Source organism: Trichosurus vulpecula, chromosome 5 (assembly GCF_011100635.1).
Source record: "Trichosurus vulpecula isolate mTriVul1 chromosome 5, mTriVul1.pri, whole genome shotgun sequence".
NCBI classification, from domain to species: domain Eukaryota; kingdom Metazoa; phylum Chordata; class Mammalia; order Diprotodontia; family Phalangeridae; genus Trichosurus; species Trichosurus vulpecula.
The window spans coordinates 236463523-236486095 of record NC_050577.1 but is presented as its reverse complement, the minus strand read 5'-3'; the positions used below and the strand labels follow the sequence as shown (position 1 = coordinate 236486095).

Here is a 22573-nt window from a genome sequence, read left to right as displayed (position 1 = left end):
ATAGGAGTTTCCCTGCCTCTTTCCCCCGTCCCAGAAACTGCAGAGATTTTCTTTCAGAATGTCCCATTTTCCTCCTATTTAGGAAAAACAAAACAGATAAAGTGCAACAAGCAGTTGCTTTCCCCTTTTTTTTTTACTTTTTCAACACCCCATTCTCTGTTCCTCTCTTTCTCCATCTTGCCCCGTTTTCCTGTCTTTTTTCCTTAAAGTTCCTCTTTGTAGCTGACAGCTGATCCTCAACATTCTCTGGAAAATACTAAGGGCTCTGCATAGCTCAACTCCCATAGTTCAGTTTCTGTTGCTTTTGACTTTTTCCTTTCTCCACCAAGTTCTATATTCCTTGTACCCATTTCATGGTTTTCCTGACTTCTACTTCATATGGCCTGTTTATCTCTTGTCCCTTCTTTTTTGTTCCCTCTGATGTCACTGTTTCCTTCCTCCCAGCATGCTCAGTTCACTTACAGAGATAAAGCTCATTTCAACCTTAAAATAGCCCAATAAAATAAGTAGAAAAGACATTATTGGCGACCTATAGGTGAAGTAATTGAAGTCCTATGGAGTTAGGGGGGTCTCAGTCGTGATCACTCAGTCAAATGACAGAACAAGAGTGAGACCCCAGGACTGCTAACTACATATAGTTCAGTACTTTTTTCCAATATTCGACTACTGAAATACTCAAATGTATCTGTGAACTTATTAATTTGAAAGTTTCCTCCAACAGTGCATGGCCACACACTTACCCATTCAATAAGCCTATTGTCCCAATCTTCTGCAAAGGGGCTGGGGGGCCCACTCAATATTCTAGAAGCCTTCCTTGGTTCCTCCTGACTTTTTGAAGACAATAGCAGAACATGCTGGCCACCCACCTGTTATTCATCATCCCTATATGAAGATCCCATCTCCTCTTTCTATTATACCTTTCCATAATATCTCTTCCCCCTTTTCATCTCCAAAGTCCCTCATTCCTTAAGCATTTACTCTGCTCATACCCATTTCCCTCTCCATTTTCCTTTGTATACTATTCACTTTTAATTCTTCAGAGAAGACTTTTTCCAATACACATATGTTTTCTGAATGTCACCTTGGATGTCTAATTCATATATAGCATAAATGTATGTATATACACACATATATACACGTAGGTATATATGTACATAGTTGTATATGTATGTATATACATACACACATATATGCATGTATATAAGTATTTGTGTATGTGTATATATACACATATACAATAGATAGATAGATAGATATATACACATACATACACAGTTAGGTGGCATAGTGGTAGAGTGCTGGATCTGGAGTCAGGAAGACTCATCTTCTTTAGTTCAAATCTGGCCTCAGACAGATACTGGGTGATACTGGGCTGTGTGATACTGGGCATGTCACTTAACCCTATTTGCCTCAGTTTTCTCAACTGTAAATTGAACTGCACAAGGAAATGGCAAACTACCCTAATATCTTTGCCAAGAAAATTCCAAATGGGGTCTCAAAGAGTAGGATGCAACTGAATGACTGAACAGCAATATATGTGGGTATACATACGTGTATAACTTATATATATATATATATATTTATAGTTTATACATAGCTTTAATGTTTGCAAAGTGCTTTACAAATATTATCTTATATTCACAACAACTCTGTGATGTAGGTGTTATTATTATCCCTATTTTACGGAGGGTAAAATTGAAGCTGAGTGAGGTTATGTGACTTGTCTAGGGTCACACAGACACATACAGTCTGAGGCTGGATTTGAACTCAGCCTTCCTAATTCATAGTCCAATGCTCCATCTATCCCATGTGCCACCTAATTGTCTCAACAAATATGAAACAAATAATATATATTTACATACATATAAATATACACATATATATAGAGAGAGACTAAGACAGAAAAAAGACAAAGAAGATGGAGACAGAGAGAAGGACAAAGAGCTTAAGTTTAAATACCACCAGATAGTTCCATAGTTTATTTGATGTTGAGAGAATTAATTTCATTTGCCCTTGAAAACATTTTTCCTTGCTACTGTACAAATGAATCTCATAATAGCTGGTATTTATAGAGTATTTTAAGCTTTGCAAAGGCTTTGTGTACATTGTTTCATTTGATCATCATGAGATTTCGTGGCAATAATACTAGAACGTGGAGCCAGGTGTCAAAAGACTGAGTTCAAAGTCTGACTCTGTTACTATTACTAAACCCCTTTTTTAGTTTCTCATCCACGTAATGTAGGGAGTAGACAACATGGCGATAAGCTAGGTCTCTTCTGTCTCCAAATCTGTGTGATACTATGAACAATCCTGGAAAGGAAGTGCTTTTTAACACCCTCATTTTATAGATGGGGAACCATAGGTTCCAAATGGTTAAGTGACTTGCCCAGGGCCAAACAATTATTAAGGGTCTAAGGAGGTATTGAAAACAGGTCTGCCAGACTCCAAGTAAAGCATCTGCCTTAATTAAAAAAAGTTTAATCCAAATGATGTCTAGAGTATGTCAACATGTTAACTGATAGCCAAAATAAGGTAATATACATAAAGTTCTCTGCAGTCTTTACAGAACCATGTAAATTCTAGTTATTATTAGTGTTATTAGAGAGTCAGCAAGGCATCATGGACAGAAGGCCTTGGAGTCAGGATGATTTGGGATCAAGGCTTTCTTCTAAGACTTACTGGTGGAGTGATTATGGGGAAGGCACTTAACTCTTAGTTCCCTAGGTAAATTTCTAAGATTTTAATTATAGATGAGTTGCTGATCCCCCTCCTCCTCTTCCTCCTCCTCAGTCTCCTCTTCCTCTTCCCCTTCGCTCATCTTTCTTCCTCCTTCTTACTTCTCCTCCTCTTTCTCCTCATTTTCTTTCTTCTTGTTATAATTATTTTTATTAATTCTTGGATATTTCAATTAGATGTTAAGATCAAAACTAAAATGAATTTTTCATTAATATTTAATTTATTTGGCCTGAATAAGAACTTTAGAAAATGAGAATGCTGAGTTTTGAAAATGATTGCATTTCATTTTCTCTCCTCTTTAATTCTTCTCCTAAAACTCATAGAAACTAGTTTTCAAGTACCCTTTTATTTGAAGGCTCTCATGCTATGTTTTAGATATTCATAAACTGGCAGTATTTCTTGGTTTTTTCTTTTCAATCATGAGTTGGTAAAACCTTAAAGCTATAGCCCAATGAGATTTCTCTTTAAGAACCTGAGCCTTTTGGAGTATATTCTTGTGACCTTTTTTTCTTTCTTTTTTCATTTTAGTTCCAAGTGCAGTATTTGACTTACAACTTTTAGAAGTTGGAGCCACATTAATAAGCATTACTTGGAAGAAACCACGACAACCCAATGGAATCATTAGTCAATATCGGGTACAAGTATTCATTTCAGAGACAGGAATTATTTTGGAAGATACCTTGCTTACGGGAAAAGATGAGGTACTGGCTTCTGTTTATCTGTTTTTGGTTATTTGGTTGGGTCTGTCCTTGGGGACCTTAAACATGTTTCCTGTTGTCCACATTCAGGAGTATATCTAACACAGCCTTCCACAGCACAAGTGCAGTATCTATGTGGTTTAGTGGATAGAGCAGGAGTTCTTAACCGAGGATCTATAGATTTAAAAAAAATTGTATAACTCTTTGTTGTTCTATATAATTACATTCATTTGCAATCCAATTTATTTTATTTTATTGTATGGATTTAAAGAAGATTATTTTGAGAAGGGATCCATAGGTTTCACCAGACTCCTAAAGGGGACCAAGAGACAAAAAAGGGTTAAGAATCCACAGTATATAGAATTAGACTTAGGGACAGGAACTCCTAGGTTCAAACCCCAGCTTTGTTACTTACTACATGTGTCTTTTATGTGTAGGTGAGTTACTAAACCTCTCTGGGCCTCAATTTTTTAATCTGTAAAACAGGGATAATTATAACTGTAGCGCTACTTCATAAAGTAGCAATGAGGCTTCAAAAATAAGACTATGACTACAAAATGCTGTATAAATGTATGTCTGTATGAGAGGGCTAGGACTAAATGACCTTGAAGAGCCCTTCCACCTCCAGATCTTTGAGTATCACAAATCTATCAAGAACTTAAAAGGACTTCAGAGACTAGCACAATTCCCTCATTTTGCCAATGAGAGAATGGAGGTTCAGGAATTTAGGTTACTTGCCCAAGATCATATAATAGGTAGTAGGTATCAGAGGCAGGATTTGAACCCAGGTCCTCCAATTTCATATCCCTGGTGTTTTCTATTATACCATGCTGCTTTGCTAAGTTTATGAAGTAAATTTGAATAGTGTTGGCCATTGGTCTCTGAGCTTTTTTGGTCATGTACCTTTATCAGTAAATATATGTATACATGTATAGATGTATGTGTGTATGTATGTGTATATATATTTGAGTGTGTTTCTTATATTCAGTATATATATATCCACTATATTTACATGTTTACATATGTACCAAAATAGTAATAACATATACATCTTAAAATTTAAGGTGATCCTAGAGATAATATGGAGCTGCTGTAATTTGTTGAATAGGATAGTGACATAGTGATACCTGCTCTTTAGGAAAATAACTTTGGCAGCTGGGTAGAGACTGTACTGAAAAAGAGAGAGACTTAAGAAAGGGAAGTTAGTTAAGGTCATATTGTAATATTCAAGGGGGAGGTGAGACAAAGGTCTGGATGAAGGTGGTGTCTGTGTGAGTGAAGATAAGGGGACACATAGGAGAGATGTTATGAAGGCAGAATCAAGGAGATTTAGCAACAGATTGGATATGTCACATTTGTGAGAGTGAAGAATTGAGGATGACAATGAGGATATGAACTTGGGTGATTGGAAAGATGATAATGCTCTCAACAGTAATAGGAAGTTCAGAAGAAGGATGTATTTAGCAAAGATAATGTGATGAGATCTGCAATGCAGATTGTAAACCATCCATATCTGCTTATCTTGTGCAATTCACTTTGCCCCATAAAAATGAAAAATGGCGTGAGATACTGGGGGGGGGCAGTGTCTTATGGACCACTTCTCTAGAACATAGCTATCCAAGGGTACAGAGCTGAAGGTTCTCTGCTGTAGCTTTGAGTTGTGGGTATGCTAGGAAGTAAAAGGAGAGATTTTCCTAATGTCACTTGTATTAGTACTGGTACTAAAATGACATTAGGCTATAACTACCCCACAAGAGACAGAAAGGAAGTTGCTGGTAGACTGTATAGCCCAGAAGGTAGAGGAGGGAGTGAGGGAATGTTGGAACAAGTCCTGGGATTGACTGTTATGGAGAAAGGTGGGATAAGATTCACCTTACCACTTTCAGATAGATTGATTGAACTTGTCTCTATGTTGGAGATCATTTGTATAGATAACTCATTAAGAAAATTTAATCTAATACCTCTTTGGATAAAAACTCATCTCCGTAGCTTACTGAAAGTATTTTTGGGAAAAGTCATCCCTGGCCTCTGGTGATAGGTTTTTGTTAGGAAACTTTCCATGTCTACCATTGTTTGTTTTACAGTTTATTATTATTATTATTATTATTATTATTATTATTATTATTATTATTATTAATAGGATCATAGATTTAGAGTTGGAGTTGGAGATGGCACTGGGTCCAGTCCTCTCATTTTACAGATGAGGCCCAGAGTGGTTGACTTGGCGCAGGTCACTCAACTATGAGTTGGAATTCAAACCTAGGTCTTTCTGACTCCAAGTCCAATGACCCCACACCACCCTATCATGGTATAAAGGTGACCCTGGGTTCTGAAGGCTTTGTCAATGGAGTATAAACTCTAGCAAGTCCTAACAAATTCCATCCAGTGTAGTTCAGTTCAATTCAATACAAAGCAATGTACTAAGTGATTAAGTGCCCATTTTATGATAGGCATTATACTAGGTTCTAGAGATTCAAAGATAAAAATAAAAATAGTCCCTTTTCTGAAGGAGTTTGCATTCTACAAGAGTCTATTGGCATATGGAGAAGAAAACACAAAACATATACAAAGGAACTTTGGGAAATGGGGATGCTAAGAATTGGAGGGATCATAGAAAGAAGGTTATCTAAGCTTTGAATGGAGTTAGGGATGGCAACATGAGGCTTTGGGTGTCATCCTAACAAACGTCTCTGCATTAGTCATATGATGGCCAAACTAAGTGAAGTCAGAGAGTCACATCCCTAGATAGTTGGCCACCAAGTGATGGGTGTTGTTTTTTGGGTGGTGGTGAATCTGCACAATAATTTACACAAATCACATGTATAAAGGCGCAAGGGGCCTGCACCCTGCATCAGTGAGGGAAGTCTACAAACTGGTGAAATCATGTGCCTTTCGAATATTGAATCCAGGTTATGATCATTTTGGTCTATAGATGAATGGTCTAAGAGGTCTTCACACCCTATCAACCTTGTTTTTAAACTTTGGTTGATATGTCTTTGAATGTCATATTTTGTGTATTGGATCAAAAGAAGAGTAACAATTTAAAAATAGCTGAATAAAAGTAATTTACCCATATACTAAGAATTAGGGGTTTGGGGGCCAAGGAGGACAGAATCATGAACAATGAGTAGAAGTTCCAAAGAAGCAAATTTAGGCTCAGTGTTAGGAAAAACTTCCTTACTATAAAAGCCATCCAAAAGTGGAGTGGGCTCCCTGAGGAAGTAGCATATTCCCTTTCAATGGAAGTCTTGAAGCTTAGTTACTTGTTGAGTATGTTATTGTTGTTGTCGAGTCATTTCAGTTATGTTCAACACTTTGTGACCCCATTTGGGGTTTTCTTGGCAAAGATACCAGAGTGGTTTGCCATTTCCTCTTCTAACTCATTTTATAGGTGAGGAAACTGAGGCAAATGGGGTTAAATGACTTGCCCAGGGTCACATATCTAGATCTGAACTTAGGAAGATGAGTCTTTCTGATTCCATGCCCAGTGCTCTGTCTGCTGCACCCCCTAGCTGCTGAATATTTTATTAGTTTCATATATAAATGTGTATGTATGTATACACACATACACATATATGCACACACATGTTGAGGAGTACAACCTTTGTGCCAAAGGGGACCTCCATCCCTGCCATCACCAACAATAACTTCCAGTGGTAGGGCAGCCTAAGCTAATCTAGCTGAAACAGCGAGGTGTCCTGAGGAAGAGACAAGGTTGGCATATGCCAAGCAAGTCAAACCTCCACCATCACCTTTCCTCTGACCCTGGTAGAGAGGGCCCCAAGCTCTACACCTATGAGCCTCAAGGCAGCAGGGCCCCTCCTTCCAACTGCCTGGTCCCAATGGGAAACTGTCTATGCAGGTACTGCAACCCTTGCCTGCTTAGCAGCCACAGCTACTGAAGACATGGAAAAGAAAGTTCTCTCTGCTCAAGTTCAGGGGAGCCATTAAATGGTTCAATATCAGAAATGGACATGGTTTTATCCATGGAAATAACACTGAACAAATTTCATTACCATTTGTTTTGTGCTTGCTCCCCAAGGACTATGGGTCTTTTTGAACTGATATAGTTAAGACCCTTCTTGGAAAGCTTCTTTGTTTATCTCTTCAAGGAAAGCCTAGGGGCTCTCCTTTTATTCAGTGGCAATTTAGTCTTTTCTGGCTTCGTTTGCAGCAATAATGCCGATACGGATAGAGTTCAGTTCTTACAGTAATGTTTAAATTCATTGACCATCAGGTAGGACAATCCCAAATTCAGAGGCCTGATAGTTACATTAATGGGTCATTTCTTAGACATCTTCATGGCATACTCTTGAGCTCTAGCTAGTACTTTCAACACAGCACTCCAGCTCCTGTTCTAGAGAGCTGGGCTTCTGATTTGTGATCCTTCACTATTTCTAGTCTGATGCAGACGGACAAAATGGCGACTCTTTGGCTATCTTATTCTAACCTGATAAGTGTGTTTTCCCCAAATCTTCACTGTTGTCCATTTCTTGCTCTGGAAACAGTAATTAAATGAATGCAACCAGTTTGGTAAAGGACATGGCAATGAGTTGCTCTATAATTTCACTCAACCTCCCTGAGACTTTCCTGATCAAAACACAACTACTAGGCCACCATTCCTCTATGTGTATTGTTTTCTAATATTAGAATGTAAGTTCCTTCAGGCGTTGATTTTTGTATTTGTATCCTCAGTGCTTATTGCAATGCCTAAAACATAGCAAACACTTAATAAATACTTTTTCATTCATTCATTCATTCTTAAGATTTTTTGTCTCACTTTTTACTACTCCATTAATGTCAATATTAAATCAGAAGGAGCCACATAGAAATAGCCACATGGCTTTTTTTGTGGATCTTCATGGCCAGAATAATTCATTACCTGGTAGCCAACATTCTGGCAATACCCTTTTCTGCACTTGACTAGGCTGGTCTTTGTACAGCAAAGTCTGTCTCTAGGTGGTACGTAAGACCTTTCCAGCTGGTTAGGTCCTGTCCATGTTATGTCGGCAGAACTTTAAAGAGTATAGAGTCAGAAAGACAACATGATATAGTAGATAGAAGGCTGGCTTTTTATTCAGGAACACCTACTTCTTACATATACTGGGCCAGTTACTTAACATCTCAGTGCCCTAGAAACTCTAAGACAATCGGTTGCAGTGAGTCTGTCTTCATTGGTAGCAAATTTTCTAATAATCTATTCTATTGAAATTAAAAATCTGGTAAAAAAAAAAAAACAACAAAAACCATAGAACCTTCAAGCTATGATGAAATAATCTAAAGATTAATAATAAAAATAGGATTTACTATATAATACAATAATTATATCACTAATATTCCAGTTGCCAGGGTCTACTAGGTCATATATATCAAGATCTTTCACAGAAATAATGTGCATGTTTTTAACTCAGCTCAGCAATTCAAAAAAAATTGTAGATCTTAGCATATTTTTTAATTTGGGAGTTCTTAATCTGTTTTGTATATGGACTCTGTTGACAGTCTGGTGAAACCTGTGAACTCCTTGTCAGAATAATGTTTTAAAATGCATAAAATGAAATATAAAGGATTACAAAGGAAACCAGTTACATTAAAATAAATTGTAAAAAAAAAGTTCATAGACCCCAGGTTAAGAACCCTCCTTTAATTAATTTTTTGACTTTGCAATTCTCCTGTCCATGGCTCATAGTTCCATTAGCAGTCAACCATTTTTCACCATACCAACAGCTTTTATCCTTATCCTTTGCTTTGTGCTAACACTGCAATCTTTTTTCCTTTTAAAATTATTTCTTATAATCCTTTGGAATTATTTGGAATAATTTGGATAATAAAATTTGGAATATACTGATTGAAGAAATGAAAGTATGAAGACCTGTTAATGAAAATTTCGTGATAGCCCTAGAAGTAGTGAATGAACTCTGAGTTCTGGTGAAATCAAGGTTGGGAATAATTGCCCTAACCACTGACAGAGCCTTTTCAGTGGATGCCAATACTTTGGGGAACAGAGGCAGTTGAAAACATTCATAGCAACTGTTAGGTTAAAATGGCCATTAGGGAATGCTTGACTCCGTTAAGAGAATTGGCTGCTTGAATTTGACTTCTAATACTGACTACATTGGGATAAAATCATGATGAATTTTCATGCAAAGGCTGAATTTTGGAAAAATTCCTTCTTTGCACCAGTCCTTCATAGTCCCTCTCGGAGTGCTTGCACACAGTGGAGCCTCTGTTGTTGATTGATTGATAGTGGACACAGCTGTGTGGTGCAGACATAATATATTGGCTCTAGAGTCAGGAATGCCAGAGCATCTCTGAGTTATGTGCTTGTAGCTCAGGCTACTCTGATTTGCCTGTGGAGGCATGGCAGAAACTAGAATGAGAGAAGATCTCTAAGTGCGCTTTCTGTCTATGGAGTTCTCTAACCCTTTTTTTCTGGATAAATTAAATAATAGGAGAATTTATTTGGTGCTTTACAACTATGGATAAATCTTATAAATGAGATTCATCTCCATTTTCTGGTTACATGTAATAAAAAGTGACATTTATTTGGTACTTTACAATTATAGACAAATCACATCAATGAGATTCATTCCCACTTGTCTGGTTAAATATAATAACAATAGATGACATTTATTTGGTTATTTATAACTTCAAAACACTTTACATACGCTAACTCATTTATTTCACATGAATACATTGTGAAGTTGGGAGTGCGGTTATAAAGATGAACGTCCTGGAACTTAGGTTAAGTGGGTTACCCAAGTAGTTTAAGTACCCAAGTACTCACACAAGTAGTTTAAGACTTTGGCCCCGGTCTTCAGACTCCAAATCCAGTATTTTTTTTTTCCAATTCCTAAGCTACTTAGCAAAACCAAAGTAATTTATCTTAAGACACTCAGAAGACAAAGGATTTTCTGGCATTTCTATCAATCATCAATTTTGTTCCTCTCTTTTCTCTAGCCTTTTTGGAATATTGTATCTTGTTTCTGAATAAGTTGTTGCTTAGTATCATAGAGTCAGAACTGGAAGGGACTCTAAAGGCCATCTAGTCTAACCCTCTTATTTTATACGTGAAAAAAAAAAAAAACAAGGTCAATGGAGATTACGTGATTTGTAGTGGTGCAGTGGATAGAGTTTTGGGCCTGGAGTGAGTAACACTTACTGGCTGTGTGATCCTGGGCAAGTCACTTAATCTTGTTTGCCTCAATTTCCTCATCTGTAAAATGATCTGGAGAAGGAAATGGCAAACCACTCCAGTATCTTTGCCAAGAAAACCCCAAATAGGGTGATGAAGAGTCAGACATGACTAAAATGACTGAACAACCACAAAATAACTTCACACAAATATAAAGCATTAACATTATGCTCCTTCATTGGTTTAATGTCCTCCTTGATCTCCTAAGTATGGTGTTCCCTGAAACTCTGTCCTTGTTCCTTTTCTCTTATATGCCATCATTCCCTCCCTTGTGTGTCTCAACTACTCCTATGGCTTCTGTTATTACCTTTTTCCAAGAACTCCCAATACATTCTGTCTCATTCCCTCTGAGATATGTGTTCTATCTCATTCCCTCTCATGTACTCCAATTGGGAATTCCAACTATCCAATGGAAATCTTAGATATCAGTACAAAGATTGAATGAATTAACAAATAAATTTTTAAAATATATTACACACTTACTGTGGGCTGAGTGCTGAGTGTTTGAGATATAAAACAAGAAGATAACTATTTCTTTTCCTCAAGGAGCTTGCATTCTAATAAAAGGAAGCAACAGATATAGGGGAGTAGAGGCTAAGGAGAGATTTTGGTTTGGAAACTTAGAAGAATGGTTATAAAAAGAACCGTAGGGAAGGAGATTGAAACACCTTTTTTTTTTTCAGCAGCCATGGCAGTATTGGTTTGGAAAATATGAGTAGAGTGGTGGACACAGAGGGAATTTCTGAAATAAGAAGGTAATTAGTGAGGAGATGATAGGGGAGTAGAATGAAGTGTGGTTAGAGCAGCCAGCCTGATATCATAGCCTACAAATTAGGCGCTCACACTTAGGACTTCAGACATTCAAAGATACAAGTTCTTGGAGCTTGTCCAAAACTGAACTCGTATTATCTTTGTCTCAAGTCTCATGTTTCCCTCTTTGTGCTTATGGAAGCATCAGCTTTTCAATTACCTGGGTTCCAAAAGTCAAACATCTTTAAATCTCCCTTCTTTATCTCAGCCCACATCAATCACTCATCAAGTTCTAGTGACTAGCCAAACAGTGTCTCTCCCACCTTTTATCTCCACTTTACTCACAATGCCACTGCTCTAACCCAGGCCATTACCACCTCTTGCCTCAACAATTTCAGCAGCCTCCAAGCCACTCTCCATGCTCCCTGCATATATTTCCTCTTTTCAGTTCTTCCTTTACACCTGCAAAAATAATTTCCTTAATATCCATGTCTTACCCTGCCTCACCCTCCTGCTCAAAAACGTTTCTTAGTTCTCTATTGCCTATTGTTTGAAACTCAAACACCTTGACCAGGCATTTAAAACTTTCTACAACAAGGTTCCCACCTGCCTCCCTAGATTTATTCCACATAACTATCTACAGTCCAGTTAATTGAAACTACTATCCATTAATTTCATTCTGCCCTTGCTTCTGTATTTACACTCATGTAAGCCATCCCCAGTACCTAAAAATCATACCATCATCTTTATCTTTTCAAATCCTCTTTCTTTAAAACCCAGCTGAGGGGCTTTCTCCTCCTTAAAGGCATCCCCAAATTGAAAATATTTCCCTTCTGAAATTTCTCAGAGCCCTTTGTCTGAATCGTTCATTTGGCACTATCAAATTATATCTTTTATTGTATTTATTTGTACAAGGATCATATCTTGCTGGTAATTTGAGCCTTGAGATCCTTGAGAACAAGGACTATACCCTTTTTATTTCTGCCTAACATGATTTTGCACATAGAAGGTGCTTAGAATTTGTGTAATTAAAATGAATTGAATTTAACTAGATGTGTGTTTCTGAGAGATCAGGAAAATCACTCAATTATAAATTGATGGCCTGGCTATACAATGAAGCAAGACATGTTCCAGCCAAGTGGTTTTTTTTTTTTCTTCCCAATTACATGTAAGTTTTTTAAAATATTTGTTTTGTAAAATGTTGAGTTCTGAATTCTCTTTCCTTCTTTTCCCACCTTGAGAAGGCAAGAATTTGATATTGATTGTACATGTGAAGGTATGGAAAATATATTTCCATATTAGCCGTGTTGCAAAAGAAAACACAGACAAAAAACCCCAAGAAAAATAAAAGAAAAAAGTTTGCTTTGATCTGCGTTCAGGCTCTATCAGGTCTTTCTCTAGAGGTGGATAGCATTTTTCATCATAAGTCCTTTAGAATTATCTTGGATCATTGTCTTGATCAGAGTAGCTAAGTCTTTAACAGTTGATCATCACATAACATTGCTGTTACTGTATACAATGATCTCCTGATTCTGTTAATTTCCTTTTGCATCAGTTCATATAAGTCTTCCCAGGTTTTTCTGAAACCGTCCTGCTTGTCATTTCTTATACTACAGTAGTAGTATGTATGTAACACAGAAGTTTTCTAGTTCTTTGCCACAAAAAAGATCTGCTATAAATATTTGTGTACATATCAAGCCAAGCATTTTGAAAAAAAATACTTTGGAAATTTTCCCTCGGTCAGATTTGTAGGAGAATAAGAAAAAAATTAAACTTGAAGTTAAAAGTCTTAGATTTATGTTCAGCAACTCTCCTTGTATGACCTTGAAGAAGTACTTTAGCTTTCCCAAGCCTGGGCTTCCTCCTTTCTAAAGTGGAGATGATAAAATCACCCTAACTCATAGGATTGTTATAAGTATCAATTGAAATTATGTTGGTAGGACTACTTTGTGAATTAAGTTGGTAAAATGTAAGGCAGTACTACTAAGTGATAGGAATCTCTGTGCTGTAGTAGCTGAGCAATGACCTTGGAGTCAAGAAGACCCATGATTAAGCCTTGCCTCTTACACATGTTGTACTAGCTCTATTGATCATGAACAAATCACTTTACTACCCATCACTCTCTATATCTGTAAGGTGAAGAGAAATTACTTTGGCATGAAGAGTTTCTATACAGAGAGTTCCATTTTTCTTCTCCCTAAACTTGTGATTTCATCAGAATAGGGAGCAAACTTCCTCTATTTCATAACATCGGCAATTTTTAGTCTTAGAGAGTTGCCTAGAGCATTGAGAACTTAAGTGAATGACTTTCCCATGGTCAACACAGGTGCTACAGTGGATAGAGCACCCTACTTGGAATCAGAAAGACCTGAGTTCAAATGTGACCTCACTTACTAGCTAGAAGACACTGACAAGTCACTTAGCCTCTACTTTGGTTTCCTCATTTATGTGGGGATGATAATAGCATCTACCTGGCAGCGTTGTTAAAAGGATCAATTGAGATAATATTTGGAAAGCACTTAGCACAGTAGTAGGTGCTGTATAAATGTTAGCTATCATCAGCATCATCATCATCATCATTATTATAGTGGTAGGTAGGACATGGACGCAAGTCTTCCTGACTCTTAAGTCAGCTCTCTAACCATTGTGTCCAATTTTGACACACTAATTAAACCGTAAGTATGGATTACTACTGCTACTACTGCTACTACTACTACCTGATATTACCTTTGCATGATCTTATTTGAGCCTCACAATAACCTTTTGAGTTAGGAACTATTATATATTATACATATGAGGAAACAGAATTCTGATTTAAGTATAATAGAAAGTCCTTGCCTTGCCTAGGGTTACAAATCTACTGAGTGGCTGAGCTGGGATTTGAATTGACATAAAGAATTTCAGTATCATAGATTTAGAGCAGGAAGAGACCATTGAGTCATATACCCCTTGGTGCACATATGGGGTAGCTGAGCACCAACGATGTTATATGAGTTGCCCAAGGTATCAGAGGCAGAATGAATGAATTCAAATTCATATCCAGAACTCTTTTCTCTGTCCTATAGCAACTGCTTTATCCAGTATCTATATCTATTAACATTTGAAGTATTAGTATGTTTAGTTGAAATATCTTGCTGAATATGTCTGTTTTCACCCTTAAGAAACTAAGTGAAATCCACACACAGAGACATCAAAAAAAAAATCCTTTCTTAAAATGAACTAGTGGCCCCTTGTAAGTGTGGCTGCAGTGTTATGTTACAGCTAATTCTTAGTAGCTAGAGAGTGGAATGTCGTAAAAGTAATTGACAAAAATAAATCATGGCAGAAAAACAATCCTGCATTCATTGTAAAAAAGCTGTATGCAAACCATCAACTGTTAAAATAATCATTCACTAAAGTCACTGCTCGGTGTAACTGTGAAGCACAGGATTTGTATTTTTTTTCAGCTTATGGGTGACTCCCTGACTCCAGAAACCGAGGCTCTAATAAATGAAGTGACCACATCATACGAAGGCTCAGCAGAGATGTTTTCCAACATGGCAGCAGGTTCTCCAGTTCTTTTTTCCAGCCTTTCTCAAAATAGCATTCCCCAAGCAAATGGAAATGAAGAACTTTATTCAACAACTGGTATATAAAATTTTTATTTCTCCATAACTTCTATCCCAACCATCCATGCTGCTGTCGTGTCTAGGCTACTTTAGTACAGAGTTCAACCAAATTATTAATGGGTCATAGAGTGGAGTCAGACTCTTTTCTTACTTTTTTAAAAACTGGCAGATAACTTCGTGCAGTAAATGGGAATGCCACACAAGCAGGAGTGAGCTCCTTCCTCACCCAGCTGACCTTCCTCCCAGAAAAACTAGCACCCCAGAGTCATCAGCCAAGCTGCATAGACAATCAGTTATTACAGTTGCCAAAGCAGGTGTGATTGTAGGGGATTAACATATCTTCCAATCCTTTACAAGCCTCCTTCTCTTTGCGGCTTTTGACTAATAGGTTTTCAGCCATCACTGAAGGTAAATAGGTCAAAAAGTTACAACTCTAGCGTGTGGGGTGACAAACAGGTGGAGGTGACCTCCATGACACGGTGATGTCATTAGTATATACACTTGCTCTGGGGTGTCAATGGACCCTACTGTTTCTGAAAGAAGAATGGGCATACTTATGACCCATTAAACAGGACCTGGGAGACACAGGCTTGTTATAGTTTCACTGCTTTTTTTTTTTTTTAAAGACCATCTGAACAGAATAGTTTGTGGTACACACCACTTTTTTTAAGCTTTGCCCATTCAAAATTAATTGTATACAGTTTAATTTTCCTCTAATGAAATTTACCATGAGAATGAGTTCAGTTATTTTCTCTAATACAATTTATTTGTCTGCTTTGCAAAAAAAAAAAAGGTTTTGAATAAAACTAGGAACTCAGAATCCCAAACTGTGGGATAGCCTAAAATCTGGAATTCTCACATTTGGTATTAGGTATCAATTTCTGATTACACCACATGGAAACCAAGTTCAACCTTGATATATTCTATAGTTTGTCTGTGTTTGGTGGGAAGGGATGGTGAGGAGACAGACAGCCAGGAGTGATCCTCACAACCCCAATGTGTAGGTGTTATTTATTATATTCATTTTACAAATGAGAAAACCGAGGCTAAAAGTGGTTAAGTGACATTCCCAAGGTCACACAGCTAGCAAATATCTGAGGCTGAATTTGTACTCAGACTTTCCTAGCTCCTACTATGTACCTAGCTAGCTGCCTCTGATATGTTAATTTGTCTATGCCTACCACTGGATTTCCAAACCTGCTTTATGATAATAATTTAATTTGGCTTGTAAAATACTGAATTGGCAATCCATGTTTTTTTTTAGGGTTGGATAGAAAATGATGACCATTAAAAGCCACAGAGATCTTGTTCAAATATGTCCAGCATTTTAAACACTGAATTGGTTCCTACTCTTCCCTTTTTTATATTCAGTAGAGAAATAATAATACAAAGATAGTCATTCTGGAAAATTGTTCCTGGCAATATTTTAGGGAGCCATCATTCATTTTGGATGAAGTGCTGTACTTGTAGTTACAGAGACATGGATTCAAATCCTGCTTCTTTCACTAATATTATTCTGGGCATTTCCTTTAATTTCTTTGGGTCTCACTTTCTCTATCTGTTCTATGGGGATCAATCCATCAATTGACAAGCGTGAATTAAGCACTTACTATATACCAGGCAAGGTAGCAACAAATACAGATGGAAGAAGGCTCTTGCCTCCAAGGAGTTTATACTCTAATAGGACATAATAATAATTCTATTGTCTACTTCATAGGGTTTTTGTGAGACTCAAATCAGAGCAAGACTATAAAAATATGAAAAACTTAAGAACTCTATAAATGCGCACAGCTTTAATTTGGATTTTCCCAATCCCTTACCATTGTGCATCAGCTAGCTTTTCAGCTGGGAGGGCAATATTTGAGATATATATGTGTATATACATATATATACATATATACACACACACACACACACACACACACACACACACACATACACACACATATATATTAATGTAGTATTTTCAAGAACTTTTTCCCATAATCTGGCATGTAGATTTCTGGGAATGCAAAAGTTTGATTCTTTCTGATTCACATACCCCCTACTTCAATACAACTGCATTCAACAATAGCTAATCTGTAATAGCTGGGATCTTATTCATTCTTATTTCAGTGATCATTTTGTAATTAGCCTTCCCAGTATCCCCCTTACACAGGTGATAAAAACAGGACCAAAGATAGAATAATAAGTGTGTGCACTCAGGCTTAAAACTTGCAGTGGGTGAATAGAAATAATTTTGTTTATGAGATCGAAAGTTATTTCTTATTCCAAACAGGAACAGCAAGTGATCAGTATTTCACCGACATTTCAGCTGAACAGCTGTCTTATGTTGTAAAGAGGCTTGTACCTTTCACCGAATATACGATCAGCGTGTCTGCTTTCACAATTATGGGAGAAGGACCACCAACCATTCTCAGTGCCAGGACAAGTGAGCAAGGTAAAGCATATTTCCTCTGAATAAGTTACAAGTTAATGACCCTGCTATACAATGATTTTTTTAATGCTTTTATTTCTTCTCCAATTATCATTAACTGTTTCCTCTTTTTTTTAAGTGCCAAGCTCCATACAATCTATAAACTATAAAAATATTAGCTCATCATCTATTTTGCTATATTGGGATCCACCAGAATATCCCAATGGAAAAATAACTCATTATACAATCTATGCCATGGAACTGGATACAAACAGAGCATTCCAGATGACCACTCTAGATAACAGCTTTCTTATCACAGGTAGAACAATATTTTTATTAAAATGGTTGCTGTTTTTGCTGAAAAAATATTGATAACTATATATGAATTTAGATATTTCAGCATACAGATCATCATTGTTCTAGGGATTTACTGTATCATGTCACAATAATTTTTTTTATTTTCATCTAATTTTAAAGAATATCCTTTAAAAAGACCTAAGAAAAAGACATATTTAAATACATTTTCCTTTGAAAATTTTCATCACAAAAAATTAGTTACTATTTTAGTGGGAATATACTTAAATGAGAAGCATTGTAGCAGAGTGGTTAGAGGGCCAGTTTTTGTCGAGTTTCCCTTCTGGCACATGCCAATAGTGTGACTGTGGGCCAGTCAATTTCAGGCCTTTATAGCAGCCCTCTACAGCTATAAGTTACTGATGAGTTGCTGATCTGCGTGAGTAGAGGGAGTTTCTACATTTGGAGTTCTCTGGACCAAAAAAGAAAAGAAGAAAAGAGCCTTAATGAAGATATTCTTAAAATCATTCAGAAGAAAAATCAATTGGAATAATCTGGCTGAACACTGAGTCCGTGTTTTGAAGACAAAGGAATAATGTCCCATCTGAATTCAGACTAATTTATATCCTATGTTTGTGCCAAGTCTTCCTCAGAGTGCCAAATATTCATTTTGAACTTTAGAATCTTTCTGTCCCAGGAATGTTTGGAAACAACTAAGATCATGTCTACAGGGCAAGTTTCTGAAATACATATATTAGAAGGTTGCAATTATGGTGAGTTGGGACTGATTAGACTAATGTATGCACGGTCCTCAAAATCAATTATTTCTCCCCCATCATAGCACGTACTTTGTGCTATGGGGATCTAGTCTGAGAATGTTAAACATAGAGATTCTTTTAATCTTTTGTGGGTTACTCTTGTAGGCTTGAAGAAATACACAAAGTATAAAATGAGAGTGGCTGCTTCAACCAATGTTGGGGAGAGTTCTTTGTCTGAAGAAAATGATGTTTTTGTGCGAACCCCAGAAGATGGTAAGAATATCACATGCTCATTTCATTTAAATCCGTTTTATCCCTGACCCAGTGGAAAGGATGCTAGAGTTGGAGTCAGAGGGCCTACACTCTGCTCCTCACTATCTGTGCATCACTTTATCCCTCTGTGCTTCACGTGCCTCATCTTTAAAATGACTGGGTTCCCCAGAGGGCTGTGCACCACCTTTGGCCCAGTGATGCCTCTACTAGGTCTATCCCAAAGAGAAAAAAAAAGAAAAAAGACCCATATGTATAAAAATATTTAGGGGCAGTAAGTGGAGCAGTGGCCCTGGGGTCAGGAGGACCTGAGTTTAAATATGGCTTCAGACACTTACTGGCTGTGTGACCCTGGGCAAGTCATTTAACCCATTGCCTCAAAAAAAAAAAGAAAAAAATTACATTAGTTCTTTTTGTGGTGGCAAAGAATTGGAAACTGAGATGATGTCAATGAATTAGAGAATGACTAAACAAGTAATGGTGTATGATTGTGAATGGAATACTATTGTGATATAAGACATGACGATGGCGATGGTTTCAGAAAAACCTGGAAGATTTACGTGCGCTGATGCAAAGTGAAGCAAACAGAACCAGAAGTATATACTGTATTTGATTATTGTTAACAATAATTGTTACATAATCTTACATAATTATAGCAATAATCAACTGTGACAGATTTAGCTTCTCTGATCAACAGAGGGGTCCATGACAGTTCCAAAGGACTCATGATGAAAAATGCTATCCAACTCCAGAGTGAACTGATGAGCTTGGGGTGTACATTGAATCATATTTTTCCTACTTTTTTATTTTTCTTGCTTTAAAAAAATGTACAGCATGACCAATGTGAAACTATGTTTTGTATGACTTCGTATGTATAATGGGTATCATATTTCTTGCCTTCTCAATGTGTGGTGGAGGGGTAGGGGAAAGGAGAAAATTTGCAAATAAAAAACTGCAAATAAAAAAATTAAACTAAGAAATGAAATGAAGGGGTTGAAACTAATGGCCTCTGTGATCAAAGGATCATGGAATTATAGCTAGAAGGGACCTCAGAGACGATCTCTCTAGACTCCCTCGTTTTAAGGATCAAGGAACTGAGACTGGAGAAATGCAATCACTCACCCAAGTTCACCAGGGTCCTAAATTTTCTTCCACTTTTAAATCTCTGATTCTTGGTTCTATATTCTCATAAAGTGAAGAGGTGAACTTAGGAAGTAATGCCTGCAATTGTTTCTGTTTTGCTAAGATTTAGATATATCAAGTGAAACAAAACTCACACCAATTGTGCCTTAAGATAGACGGTGCTTTTCTCTTCATAAGCCTGTGATGTATGACAAGTGCTCTTGCGCCAGATGAGAAAACCGAAGTTCAGAGAAGTCAAATGACTTCTTCAGGGTCACACAAGTAGTTAAAGTCCTAGCCCAGAATCATACCAAATCACACCAGTCTTTTAGTCTGGCCCTTTTCTCACTGATATACCCAAGAAAGTTGCATTGGTTTTCATTATTCCTGGTAGTTGTTTAAATCATTCATATCTTGTTATGTGTTTAGAAATAACTCACATTGGTTGAAAATTATGAAGAGCCTTGAAAAAAAAGAATCCTTTGTATAGCTGAATCAAATGGTTTTGAGTGTCTGTAGTTAAAATTGGGAAGAAGGAGGATAGTCAGACAACAGTGCAGGGAACAACATTCTCACAGCTGTCTGCAAAGAAAAATGTTCTTCTAGACCATTTAGAAGGGGCTAGGACTTTTCTCCTGTGGCTAGTAGTCAGGTATTGTTTGGTGCAGTAATGTGAGATCTGGTTCTCCGTGTGATACAGACGTAGCATGCATATTAAATGAACACAGTAGGATGGTGTTTGAGCCCGAAGACTAGGCTTTGCTATTGATTGCCTGTGGGGCTTAGGGCAAGTCCTATAGTCTCTTGGAGCCTTAGTTTCCTCATCTATAAAATGAAAAATGAAAGCATTGGTATAGTTGGCCTTGGAGGTTCCTTCCAGCTCTAAATCTATGATCCTACCATAATGGTAATAGTAATGGTTACCATTTATATTCTGCTTTAAGGTTGGCAAAGCACTTTACAAAGATTATCTCATTTCATTTTCACAGCTCTGAGTGGGAGGTATTATTATCATAATCTTACAGGTAAGGAATTTGAGGCAAGCAGAGGTTAAATGACTTTTCCAAGGTGCCTGAGGTCAGATTTGAACTCAGGTCTAGAACTGTGTCCACCGTATCACTTAGCTGCCTCTGTATGATCTATGATCCTGTGAGGAAAGAGTGTTTGAATGCTAATCATTGGAACTAGCTCTTTGTCGGATGCTTGGAAATTGAGCTCTAGGGCCAGGACTGTATGTGTTGACCTGTGATTATAACACCATGAAAGGTCGTGACATACAAAAAAGTTCAAAAGACATAATTTCTGGGTAATTAATCCTTTTATTAATTATAAATAATTAATATATTAATTATATATGATTATAATATAATAATTATAAATAATTAATCCTTTTGTTGATTATAAATAAATATATTAATTATATATAATATATTAATTATATAATAATTATAAATAATCCTTTTATTAATTATAAATGATTAGTTACCCAGAAATTATATCTCTCAAAATTTTTGTACATCCCAGAACAATATGAATATTTTGAGGTTAATAATGATAAACCCTGGCAGGTATAAATATCTGGTTGATATGGTTTTGAGCCTGTAACAACAATGTTGCTAGCAGCTGCTGTGGAGGGGAAAGACGAACAACAGGAGCACACTGAAGGGCTGCTAGCACAAGTTCTTTGATCTGCTTTTCTAAGGAAAGCAACTTTAAGGGGTTAACAATCTCATTTTAATACATATAGCATTCACTTAGTTCAGGGGGAAGAGCCATCATCCTGAACTTCAGAGAGAATACAAACAGAAATTGCAAGCAGAAATTATATAAACAGAGCAAACACACAGGCCTCAACAGACAGGCCTCTAGCTGTCTGACTAAGGGATTACATAGTTACCAGAGAGAGAGGCATCTGGGTTTTCAAATTGGGGAGGGGCTCGAAAGGCTACCAAGAGTCTCCTCTGGCCAAATCACCAACACTCTGCCAATGAGTGTACCCCCAAAGGCAAAATGCTAACCTCTGAGATATACATATATATATATATATATATATACAACATTATATGTGTATATACATATATATATATATATATATATATATATATATATATATATATAAACACACACACACACACACACACACACTTCTTCAGGGTCAAAGGGCATCACAACATGCAGACTCAAACCCATGTGAACTAGGTCATCAAAGACTCCTGATTCAAACAAAGATTCCTTAGTGCTGAGAAGCACTCCAAAACAGAGGACAAAACAAAGGCAAGACCCATTAAAGGCACTTGATGGCCTTAGCATTCCAAAAGAGAAGACAACAAAAAAGACCCACCCTAATTACCATAACAGAGCCTTGTCAAGTTGTCTCCTCTAATGGAATATAAGTTCTTCGAAGGCAGGACTGTCTTTGTGTCCCCAGAACCTATTACATTGCTTATCATATATAAATGTTTTTTGATTGTTAAAGAATAAAGACTGTTGGGCATGGGGGCAGCCAAGTAACTGTAGGGTTAGGAAATGAGTGAGTCCATGTCACCTAATGACTTGAGGCCCTAGGCATCCTTCTGTAATATATTCTTCACTACTTTAGGGATACATGATTTCATATCAGTATAGATATACCACCTAATGAATATAGCTACTCCTGTAAGGTTAATGGGGAATAACATCTTCCCTGCCTCATGTGGAGCCCATTAAGGGAAGCTCGATTGCTTGTAGGA

At 37.0% G+C, this 22573-nt stretch overlaps 1 protein-coding gene across 1 annotated transcript in view; it reads left to right on the top strand.

Annotated features, from left to right (window-relative positions):
- PTPRQ (protein tyrosine phosphatase receptor type Q) overlaps positions 1 to 22573 on the top strand; it is a 270730-nt gene that overhangs the window by 55637 nt on the left and 192520 nt on the right. The window contains exons 9-13 of the mRNA XM_036760721.1: positions 3265 to 3437; positions 14823 to 15003; positions 17263 to 17424; positions 17540 to 17719; positions 18618 to 18725. Of these exons, the coding sequence (XP_036616616.1) occupies positions 3265 to 3437; positions 14823 to 15003; positions 17263 to 17424; positions 17540 to 17719; positions 18618 to 18725 (804 nt within the window). The remainder of the gene's footprint in view (positions 1 to 3264; positions 3438 to 14822; positions 15004 to 17262; positions 17425 to 17539; positions 17720 to 18617; positions 18726 to 22573) is intronic.